The following is a 12,217-nucleotide window of genomic DNA, read 5'->3' as shown; positions in this document are numbered from 1 at the left end:
GAACTTATTTATCTCTGTCTTAAATGCACTCAGTGACTTGGCCTTCATAGCCTTGTGTGGGAATGAGTTACAGATTCACCACCCTCTGGCAGAAGAAATTCCACCTCATTTCAGTTGTAAAGAATCACCTCTTCAGTCTGAGGCTGTGCTCTTGGGTGCTTTTCTCTCTGACAATGGAAACATCTTCTCCACATGCACTCCACACAGGCTGTAAGTTTTAAACAGATACCCCCCTCCAGCCTTTTAAACGCCACTGAGTACAGACCTAAAGTTCATAATGACTCCTCATGATAAGCCTTTCATCCCTCAACATTCTTGTCAAGTTCATCTGAATCTTCTCCAATGCCAGCACATCATTCCTTTGGATATGGGGTCCAAACACACTCAATATTCCAAATGCTGTCTGTCCAGACCTTATATGACCTCAATGGTACATCTCTACTCTGGTATTAAAACCCTCTTGGAATGAATACTAATCTCTTAACTGTCAACTGAACCTGCATGTTAGCTTTATGAAAATCCTGAAGGAGCACTCCTAAGTCGCTTTGTGCTTCGGGTTTCTGAAGCTTTTCCCCATTTAGAATATAGGCAATGCCTCTATTCTTCCTATCAAAGTGCATAACCTCACATTTTTCCACATTGTATTCCATCTGATACTACTTTGCCCATTCTACTAACCTGTCCAAGTCCTTCTCCAGCCTCCCCTCTTCCTTAACACTACCTGCCTTTCCACCTATTTTTGTCATCTACAATCTTAGCAGCAATGACCTCAGATCCTTCTTCTAGAACAAGAGGGCACCACGATAAGTTTTTAATACAGATGAAGCTGAACTGTTCTAATGTCTTCCTCCAGATGGAGGATTTCTCAGAATACATCATGCTATGTATAAAAAAAATTAGTTTTTTCAGAGCTAACATTTTTAATGCCCTTTAATGTGGAAGATCAGGCCATAGTAAGGTGTAGACAAATTGAAAAATAAAGACATTTTTCCGTGTTTACTGTGCCAACTGTGCTCTTATTTTTCTTGGCGTAGAGCACAATTTAGGGAAATCAGGTTGCATAGAGGCTTGCTCACTAACATGAAGCTCTACTTGGGTTTGTGGGCAGGCTCCTTGTGATTCAACTTACTGCAATTTTACTGTACTTCTGTTTAATCTACTTTTCCTTTGCATTCTGTCAATGTATTTTAAGCATTTCTGTTCATACAAACTTGTTTTGGCAATGATCTAATTTTTGAATTTCGCTTTGTTTGTCGTTAAGAAATTGTTCTCAGATTAAAAAATTCGCAAACATAATGTTACATTATTGAATAAAATATTCTGTTCCTTTTTAACCTTTGAGGTTTATACCAAATTAAATTTCCAGCCAAATTTATTGCCATGTGCTTCCTCGAAGTAAAGGTCATTTTATCTTGTTCATTCCTAATACTTAGCTGTTATTAGCTTGGTTATAATTTATATTCTGAGTTGAATTGTGTTTGTTGTAAGCAGTTGATGCTGGAAAATATATTGTAGGATAAGTTTGGTTTTGCCATCTAGTAATATCTAACATTTATCTATCCTGTGGGCAGAAATCCATTATAAGAAAATCTATTCATGTTCAATTCTACGAATAGATTAACTGATTGTAAATAGTGTGATAAATGAATTTAATTTGCTGTATAGCCTGAAAAGGCAGATGTTTATTTGTATCCTGATGTGGTCATTATCTTTGAACTGCTTGCTAGTCAGTTATAATTATACTGGCATGGAAGTAAGGAGTACTTTTAAATCACTGGTGATGATCATGGCCCCTTGTGAACTGAAGTCCCTATGACAATCGCAACCCAAATATCAGTAGACCACACATGAGTTGTACTCTGGATAAAAGGTCATGGCTGAGACATTCCAGTTTTCAAAACAGGTGGCTTATGCATAACTTAATTGCATCGGTATTACAAAGTTCAGCAATTACAGGAACAATTTTTGCATAGGAGGGTAATTTAGGGTAAATTTACTTCAAAATCATATATATCCTTATGGCACACTTTGCACCAACATGTGATAAAAATATGTACTAAAAAACTTATGCTTTTATCCCAAAGATATATGAATAGAATATTAGTAAGTTTTGCTACTTTTTAGGAGGCATACACCAAGTGACTGCAAAAATATCTTTGACTGACTCAGTAGCTGTTAACCGTATGAAAGATACTGAGCAATACATACAAGAATTAATCCAAGTCTTGATTATCTGGTCTGTGCTGAGGAACTAACTTAACATTAATTTTAGTTTTAAAATGGAACCATGGGAAAGATCTGTCGGGTTCTTGTTTTTGTGTTTTTTATAGTTCAAAGCAAGATTTCCTTCTCTTTTGAGACTTTTTTCTTTATTACAATTTTCTGCAGCTGAAAGCTACCAAAAGATGCCATTAGTCTTGTGGCCCACCCCATGTGTACTTGTCCTTCTAAAACAACAATAAACTTTTTGTTGGCTTCAAATTGGCAATAATAATCATTATTAACAAGCCATGCATACTTAGTTAATCACTTATTTATTCATTAAATAGAATTGTTAACCTTAGTGTTATTATCTTAAAGGTTGCTTAACAATCTTGGTTAATATTGTTCACTTAGAGATTAGTTATTTCTTAGTAATAGCGTTTCAGAAAAGTACTAAATATTACATAATTATGCAAATAAGATTTGGTACTTTTATTTTTAATCAGTGTTTCTCTTTTTATGAATTTACTAGGAAAGACATTAAAGTTGAGAGTAATGGTTCCTATAAATTCAATGTCTCACTGACCCTAACCTGATGTCTAATGTTGGCATAACCAGAATTCACAGTGCAAATTATTTGTGTCTGTGTTTGGCAATTTGGGTTATAAAGTAACAGGTTATTGCTAAATTACTTGAAATTTACAATAGTGTCAATCTTTTTAACTGTTTGCCTTCCTTAAGTCTGCATTGACTTTTTAAAATTTTGGTTAACTTCCAAAGTCATTTAGGCTGCAATTTTTTTGCAAATGTTAAAGACCCTACCCCTGCTGCTGAAAGTGGGGACAAACTCACTAGGATGAGCTTGTAGCTCAACAGTGACACCACTAGTTTGTGTCATGTTTGGGGCTGCACCTGGAAGCTGTAAACCCATCAATGCATGGTACATTCCTTAAGAGAGTTGCAGTCTGAGGGCCCCAGTCAAATCAGGCCATTACCATTGGGGCTACTTGATGCGTTAAATGGGTTTCATCCCTCCTCAGCCTATTGAGAGGCTTCTAGAGTTTATCTGACAGTCTCCCCATTTCATTATTAGTAAAATACCAGCTGAATTGGAAAGAACCCTAAACCGGCCAATTCAGTTGCTCAGTTGAACTTGGGATAGGTGGGTCTCTTGCTACCTTTCTAGCTTTTCTATGTCTTTTGTACATTTCTAAAAGCCCTGTTAAATTCAGATCATAATTTAGTTTAGCCGGATGACATAGTATTCAGAAATGCATAGATCAAATCTGTTAAGTTGTGGTAACTGCTATGAAGCTTTTTAAAACGTTTTTTAAAATTGACAAAGGGGATATAGTATATATCATTAAAAGCAAAGAGAAAACAAAGTTGCATTTGGTACCTATTCTATAACCCTATATAGAACCATCTAATCTGTTCCATTAGGTGAATAAAATCCAGATAATAGTTGCACATTACAATTGCTTCAGTATTCCCCCATCAAGAAGAGAAATAATGAGCAAAGTTCCCAATATTGATCACTGCCCTTAGCTCCTGCTAGAAAGGAATCACTACAGAGTGAGGACCGGATCAGCTTTGAGTGATTGATTAGCTTGCCCATCTTTACCTGCGCTTGTATAAAGAATGACCATTTAGGGAAGAATGACCATCAAGGTACCCAAAGGGCTGCTTGTATCGGAAATCAGTACAAACAAGAATCTGTTCCTCAAAGTGAACAATTAAGAAAAGATTGGTTTTCACATCAAAATTCTATGAGACAGTATTGCTACTTGGCTTCAAAAAATAAGTTTTTACTTAAATTCCTGAAAGCTGTAACATAGATTATTAACAATATGAAGTCAAAAGTAATGCAGGCAACTAAGTAATTTCGTTTCAATGGTATTTGTGCTGGAATTGCTAATCAAATGGCCATTTGGAAATTTTTGTGCAGATATCGGGGGTCTGACCAATGTGTCTCAATTGGAGCAGTTGAATAAGCGATACTGGTATGTGTGCCAGGATTACACTGAATTCAAGTATCCACACCAGACCAATCGTTTCCCCGAACTTATGATGTGCCTGCCAGAGATACGCTACATTGCAGGTAATGTAAAATACAATATTTTAAACCTAAATTGGCTAGACTTGATTTATTATTGTACAACAAGAAAAATCATTGTGTATGGAATGAGAATCCCTCTTTTCTGCTTGTGTTGACCTTCCTAACAAAATTAATGGCAGTTGTAGAAGCAATAAATATAATATTAGAAGAACAAAATATAGTTTATTAGAAGGAAGATGGTTGTAGGTGAGTATAATAGATATGAAGCAAACAGAAGACTTGTGAAAAGGGTAGTTTGAAGACAAGAGGAGAAGAAAATGCGAGCAAAACTAGGGATCTTAAAAAAAGAAGCTAAGGGGATGAAGTTAATGAATTAAATACAAGTAGAAATACAGTGAAGAAGAAATAATGTAACTTGGCATAGACAGAGGGCTGGTGGCCGGTACCCAAGGAGTTTTAAAATTTCAAATGCATTGCTCTCAATTTTATGAAACTGATTAGATTCAGGAAGTGTCATTGGTTTGGAACATTTGAAATATTGCACCATTATTTAAGAAGGGAGCAAAGGAGACAAAAGTTACTTGTCAATTTAATAGAAATTGTGGGCAAGTTGCTAGAGTCTGCCGTCAGAGAACAGGGGAGCAGTTTTAACAATGGTATCTGATTATACCATCTCAATATTATACTCCACTCACTGCGGTGGAGAGTAAAGTCAGGTAGGTTATAAAACCAGCACTGACTCCATTCAGCAGTTTCCCAACTGTCAGTTTGGTTTGAAATAGCTACCAGGGAGACTAAAGTCTCAGCTGATCACCGTGTTATGCATTTTTAGAAAATGATCATTCCTGCTGTGACCAAAAGCTGTTTATCTAATGGTAGCTGTCAAGGCTTGATCAGAATGAATTTGTTACGAATCAGCATGCAAGTTGTGAACTCATTCATGGCCTTTAGCTATTTTACTTCAGTGTACTGACCCACACAGATTTGGCTAACTTAATTCATGTTAATTAGAGAATCAAACCAAAAGCACTAATTGGAACCAAGAGCTAAATTGGTCACTATAAAATCAGTGCAAGAACATTTCTAACTGTTTACAATGTTGCTAAAGCCATAGAGCCAGCTGATGTCTGCAGTTTTACTAAGCTAAGCAACATAGGATATCTAACTTAAAAACTGAAAGAACTGTGAATGCTGTAAATTAGAAACAAAAACAGAAGTTGCTGGAAAAGCTCAGCAGATCTGGCAGTATCTGTGAAGAGAAATCGGTTAAAGTTTCGAGTCTGGAAGGGTCACTGGACCTGAACATTTAACTCTGATTTCTCTTCTCAGATGCTGCTAGATCTGCTGAATTTTTCCAGCAACTTCTGTTTTTGTTCCTGATAGGATATCTAACTATGTTAAGGGCCAGTTGTTTCTTTCTTTATTAATAGGGCAAGATGTTGTCAGAAAATGCTCCCTGTCTATTGTTACAGTTTGGCTGATGTCATCTGTAAGAAAAAAAATTTTAAAAAGGGCAAGCCACTGGGGGAGTTGATTAAATGCCATCTAACTGTAGCTGACCATAGGACAGAGAATAAATTGGGACAATAAAAGCATGTAAGAAAGACAGTACATTAATCATGGATGGCTTTAATCTTAATATAAATTGGGAAGATCGAGATGGCAAAGATAGCCATGAGGAAGAATAAAAGAGTGTATTCAGGACAATTTCCTAGAATGATATGTTATAAGTTCAGCGAGAAGTCGGCCTGTTTTGGATCTGGTCATGTGTAATGAGGCAGATAGAATATAGAACAGTACAGCACAGTACAGGCCTTTTGGCCCACGATGTTGTGCCGACCTTTTATCCTACTCTCAGATCAAACTAATCGACATGTCCTTCATTGTACTATCTTCAATGTGCCTATCCACGCATCACCTAAATGTCCCTAATGTATCTGACTCTACTACCACTGCTGATGGTGCATTTCATGCACCCACCACTCTCTGTTTAAAGAACCTATCTCTGACATCTCCCCTAAACCTTCTTCCAATCACCTTAAAATTATGCCCCATCGTGATCGCCATTTCCTGGGAAAAAGTCTCTTCACTCTCTCTATGCCTCTCATCATCTTGTGTGCCTCTATCAAGTCACCTCTCATCCTCCTTTGTTCCAATGAGAAAAGCCCTAGCTCCCTCAACCTGTCTTCATAAGACATGCCCTGCAGTCCAGGCAGTATCCTAGTAAATCTCTTCTGCACCCTCTGGAAAGCTTCCATATCCTTTCTATAATGAGGCGACCAGACTAAACACAATATTCCAAGTGTGATCTAACCAGGACTTTATAGAGGTGCAGCCTTACCTTGCAGCTCTTAAACTCGACCCCCTTGCTAATGAAAGCCAATGACCTTAACAACTCTATTAACTTGGGTGGCAACTTTGAGGGATCTGTGGACATGGATCCCAAGATCCCTCTGTTCCTCCACATTGCCATGAATCCTGTCTTTAACCCTGTATTCTGCATTCAAATTCGACCTTCGAAAACAAATCACTTCATATTTTTCAAGATTGAACTCCATCAGCCACTATCAGCTCAGTTCTGCATCCTGTCAGTGTCCTGTTGCAAGGTACAGCAGTCCTCCACACTGTCCACCACTCTTCCAACCTTTGTGTCATCACCAAATTTACTAACCCGCACTTCCACTTCCTCATCCTAGTCACTTATAAAAATCACAAAGAATAGAGGTCCCAGAACTGAACCCTGCGGAATACCACTGGTCACCAAGCTCCAGGCTGAATACTTTCCACCTACTACTGCCTTCTACAATAAATAATATAATAAAGATATAATTAATTATCTGAGTAAAAGATCCTCTAGGGAGCAGTGACAATAATATCATAGAATTTAGTTTGAGAGTGAGAAACTTGAATTGGTTAAACCACATTGCTAAGCTTCTATAAAATTACAGAGACAAGGGCAGATTTGGCTGGAGTGGACTCAAAGATGTTTCGCTGAAAAGATAGTTGAGGAACTAGTTCATGACTCACAGCAAAGATGACCTGCAGTTTGAGTGAGAAAGGAAGGGGTTAAACGAACTGTGGTTAACAACAGAAGTTAAAGATACAATTAAATAAAAACTTATAAATTGGCAAATATAAGTGATGAATCAGAAGATTGGGAATGTTTTAGAAGCCAACAAAAGATTATCAAAAAAGGATGAAAATAAACAGAGAGCAAACTAGCAAGTGATATAAAAATGAAGAGTAAGCTTATTTAAATATATATAAAGTAAGAGCTCAACCAAAGTGAACATTCATACCTTGAATAACAAAGCTGGTGAAATAATAATGGAGAACCAAAAAATGGCGAGAACTTGTATAAAAACTACACTTCATGATCAAGGACACGAATAGCATTTCAAAAATACTATATAATCGAGGTATGTGTCTGTGTGGTTGGATGGTGTGGAGAAACACAATAGCTATGACTAGAGAAACAGTGCTTACAGGGGCTGAAGACTACCTTTGTGTCTTTTTTTTTAAATAAGGTTGCTATAGAGATAGTGAAGGCCTGGTAGTAATCTTCCAAGAATCCTTAAATTCTGGATAAGTCCAAAAGATTGAACAAATGACAGTGCAGTACTCTTATCAAAAACAGAAGGAAATAAAAAGCACATAACTATAGGTCAGTTAGTTTAACATTTGTCATTGGGAAAATGTTAGAATTGATTATAAAGATTGTAATAGCAGAGCATTTACAAATGCATAATCTAACCAAGTGGAATCAACATGTTTTCATGAAGAGGAAATCGTGCCTAATAAGTTTTTTAGGGAGATAATAAGCAGGCTATATAAAGGGGAACCAGTAGATGCAATTTATTTGGAATTTCCAAAAGGTGTTCAGTGTGTTACTATGTAAAAGGTTATTAAACAAGTGCTCATGTTGTTGGAACTCGTATATTAGCATAGATCGAGGATTGGGCTAATGAATTGAAGACCAAGAGTTGGGATAAAAAGGGCATTTTCAAAATAAGAGCCTGTAACAAGTAGAGTGCCATAGGGATCAATGTCTGGGCCACAATTATTTACAAATATTAATGACTTGGATGAAGGAAGTGAATGTACTATTCCCAACTTTGTGGATGACACAAAGGAAAAAGTGGAAAGTAGTGAGGATGACAGTCTGTAGAGGAATGTAGACAATTTTAAGTGAGTGGGCACCCCAGTTGTCAGAATATAATATGGGAAAATGTAAGATTATGCACTTTTGGTAAGAAGCATAGAAAAACTGAATATTATTTCAGTGAGGTAAAACTGCAGAAAGTTGCAGCAGAGAGGGATATGGGTACTCATGCATGAGTCACAAAAAGCTAGTATCCGATAAGTTGATTCTGGTTATGGGTGGAATTTCTTTGAGCTTAGATGAGTAACTTGGGCTTGCATTCAATGAAGTTAAAAAGAATGACCAGTGAAGCATATAGAGAGGAATCTTATTGCAATCTGAATAACTTGGGCTTTGGCAAGATTTTTAGGAGAATCAAATGAGAGTTCTATCAAGTCCTATCTTTATACTTCCTTCTGGATTAGTGGTGCTGGAAGAGCACAGCAGTTCAGGCAGCATCAAAGGAGCTTCGAAATCGACGTTTCAGGCAAAAGCCCTTCATCAGGAATAAAGGCTGATGAAGGGCTTTTGCCCGAAACGTCGATTTCGAAGCTCCTTGGATGCTGCCTGAACTGCTGTGCTCTTCCAGCACCACTAATCCAGAATCTGGTTTCCAGCATCTGCAGTCATTGTTTTTACCTTGTTTATACTTCCACCAAGCAGCATGGTGATTTTCTTGCTAGGCATGGTGAGTTTCCAATTAAAGGGATTACAGCTTGTAAAAGGCCTTACCCATAGGAGATAGAACTGCAGATGCTGGAAAGTCAGAGCCAATAAAGTGTGGATCTGGAAAAAGCACAGCAGGTCAAGCAGCATGAGGGGAGAGCAAGGGGAGTGACATTTCAGGTCAGATCCTTTCATTAGGACTGACCCATGTCACCTCAGTAATATTTGGCGTCCTATCTTATCAAATGTTCCAAGCAAGGTAGATATTGATGATTCTTGATATGGAAATCAGAGTCCGTATCTGGTAACTTCAGCTGACTGGCTAAGAGCAGCCACCATGTTGACTAGCACCAAAAAGCACCTCTGAGCACTATCAGTGGGCATAAAATCACTTTCACTCCTTGTCAACAGACATTGGTATCTGACACTTTGCAATCCCTCACAGCCTTCATAGATCCCTCCTTGATACCCTTGCAGTCACATAGAAACAGAGACTTGCATTGTGAGATGCAGTGACAACTAGCATTAAAAGGTCACAGCAGAATCACTTTGTGCCCATAGACAGGCATCCAGTTCATCAGTTGGACAAGGCTGCATCGCTGGGCTGCTCAGTTTGATCTCTTCGTGCCAACTGCACACTTGCAGCATCTATGCCTTGCCTCGATTGCCTTGTCACAGAGACCAGAGGGCTTGGCTGCTATAAGTTGTCAGGTTGAAACAGTTATCAGGCGATCTGTGTGATTGCTATCTGGGGAATGGGTAAAGCTCCATCGTTGGGGCCAGCAGTAGGGGAATTAGAAAGGTGGTGTATGGGGTCTAGTCAATCATGATTCTAGGTTGCTCATCGAAAGTTGGTCAGAGTTCTAGGGCAAATACAGCCTTGGATGTTTGTCCATTGATGAAAGGTACTGTAGGGCAGTGGGAGATTGCTGGTGGAAGGGGTGAGTTTTGTGGCAGGGGAAGGGAAAGCAGAGGCTTTTGTGGAGTTGGAAACAACAATGGTGATGAGCACAATGGTGGAGAGGCAGTTATTGTTAGCGAACAGCACAGTAGCATCAAGAGGCACATTGGGCGTCATTAAAGTGTAATGTTGGGGTTCAGGCCACTTATAAGTGAAGTGCGATGAGGTGGGGAATGAATGGAATTAGGCTTTTGGGATATCGTGAGGCTAAAGGGTTAGAATAGAATAGAATAGAATAGAATCCCTATAGTGTGGAAATGGGCCCTTCGACCCAGCAAGTCCACACCAGCCCTCTGAAGAGTAATCCAACCAGACCTATTCCTCTACCCAATATTTACCTTTGACCAATGCACCTAACCTACACACCCCTGAATACCTATGGGGCAATTTAACATGGCGAATTCACCTAACCTGCATGTTTTTGGAGTGTGGGAGGAAACTGGAGCACCGAGGAAACCCACACAGACATGGGGAGAATGTGCAAACTCCACACAGACAATCGCCCGAGGCTGGATTCGAATCTGGGTCCCTGGCGCTGTGAGGCAGCAGTGCTAACCACTGAGCCACAGTGCTGCTTACTTCATGGGAGCTTTATGGGATGACAACGACCAGGCAGGACCCAATCCTATAATCACAGGGAGCTGTGAGCCATCTCTTGCCACTATCTTGATGTGAAATGCAACTGGAAAATGGCTCAGGCAATGCCCACAAATGAGCATAGTCACTGTCACTTTCATAGGCAAAAGTGTAGGATCCAGATCTGCTGGCAGTTAGGCATTGAAAGGGCAAATAAATGAAGCATGAGTTTGCAAACTGTAGCTACATTTTATGTGCAAACATGCCTCTGCATCAAATGGTGGTCAAAAGTGGATGCACCATGCAATTGATACTAGCTAAGCTACCACTATCATCTCCGTGTACAGAAGTTAATAGCAATTTAAAATCCGATGCATGCTGGGCAAAAGTGGCCCATCATTTGTGGTACTTTCAAGAGTCCTCGGAGGCAAGGGGAATGAAGCTGATTATAACTCAAATGAATGCAGGAGAAAATTGAATGATTTAGTCTGCAATGGGAAAGGGATCAGAAGCAGCAGCTATTCCCTTTTGGATGTAATGTCTTGGCTTCTCAACCAGTTTGACCAAGTCAATGTACATGCTGCAACCAAGGCATTGGTGGAACAGATGTTAGGGCTGCTAAAATGTCTTGTTCCACAGATTACTGGGGTGGCAGGCAAGGGTATGCTTTCCATTACAGGCTTTGGAGCAAGCCATGAGGCAGTGAGACAGATACCGAGAAGTCAGCGGAATGGGAACAGTTGTCCGAGGAGAAGGATGAGAATGTTGAGCTACCAAATCACTCCTCCTGGATGCATTCAGCACTACAATGCAAACAGCACCTGCGACCAGTAGATGCTAGCTGGTTATGGAAGACCAGCATGAACTGTCGAGGTTAAGGTGCCAGCATATGTGGGTCCAAGCTGCAGTCTGTATGCATTTCTTTTGTGTCCTACATTACTGGCTGTCAATAAAAACTCATGTTTATATTTGTCCAAATGTTTGTGTGTGTATGATTTTCCTCAACTTTACAATGACAAAATGCAGGTGACCACTCGGCAAACAACTGTGTGCTCTCTGAGGGCCTTCAGACAGGATGTTTCTCAAGACAGGTAAAATGTGTGGCATGGTGGTTAACAGTGATTAGAGATTAGGTATTGCATGTGTAAGCGACTGCCAACTGAGCTGCCCATGTGCCATGAACTACATGCAGTGCTGGCAAAGGGTGACACCAGATTGCAATGCTTGTCATAGCATAGAAGCAAAGAATGCCAGTCTTTTGGTGGATATCTACTAAGTGGAAAATTGTCTTTGGAGCTGCACATAGTAAGATGGGGATGGAAGCAGATGTGTGTGATCCATGGGGATGGAGTTAATGAGGCATATTTGGTAAGATATACCTGTAGTGAGAAATCTCGCTCGGCTTCACGGTGGGAAGACCTCTGTAAAATATTTGATGCAACTCGCACTTGCCAAAAAAAAAGTGGCCCTTACAGTTACTTCTAGAACGAAGCATGATAAAGTTGCAATTATTTGTCTGGAATAAATTGAGATAAGCAATGAATTGGGTTTAATGTGATATAAATAATTGAACAAGATCAGTTGCTTGTGAATCATAAAATAACTAATTCAT

At 39.2% G+C, this 12,217-nt stretch overlaps 1 protein-coding gene across 7 annotated transcripts in view; it reads left to right on the top strand.

The window, feature by feature from the left end:
• Nucleotides 1–12,217, top strand: part of LOC140469547 (nuclear receptor subfamily 6 group A member 1) — a 381,258-nt gene that overhangs the window by 358,887 nt on the left and 10,154 nt on the right. For 2 of the 7 annotated variants that reach the window (XM_072566157.1, XM_072566156.1), the window contains exons 9-10: nt 4,151–4,303; nt 11,632–12,183. In XM_072566157.1, coding sequence (XP_072422258.1) covers nt 4,151–4,303; nt 11,632–11,738 — 260 coding nt within the window. In that variant the 3' untranslated portion in view covers nt 11,739–12,183. The other 5 variants (XM_072566159.1, XM_072566158.1, XM_072566161.1 and 2 more) reach the window with 4 other exon arrangements.

Source organism: Chiloscyllium punctatum, chromosome 49, assembly GCF_047496795.1.
Source record: "Chiloscyllium punctatum isolate Juve2018m chromosome 49, sChiPun1.3, whole genome shotgun sequence".
Classification (NCBI taxonomy): Eukaryota; Metazoa; Chordata; class Chondrichthyes; order Orectolobiformes; family Hemiscylliidae; genus Chiloscyllium; species Chiloscyllium punctatum.
The sequence above is the reverse complement of the archived record's forward strand: the minus strand, read 5'-3'. Positions and strand labels throughout refer to the sequence as shown.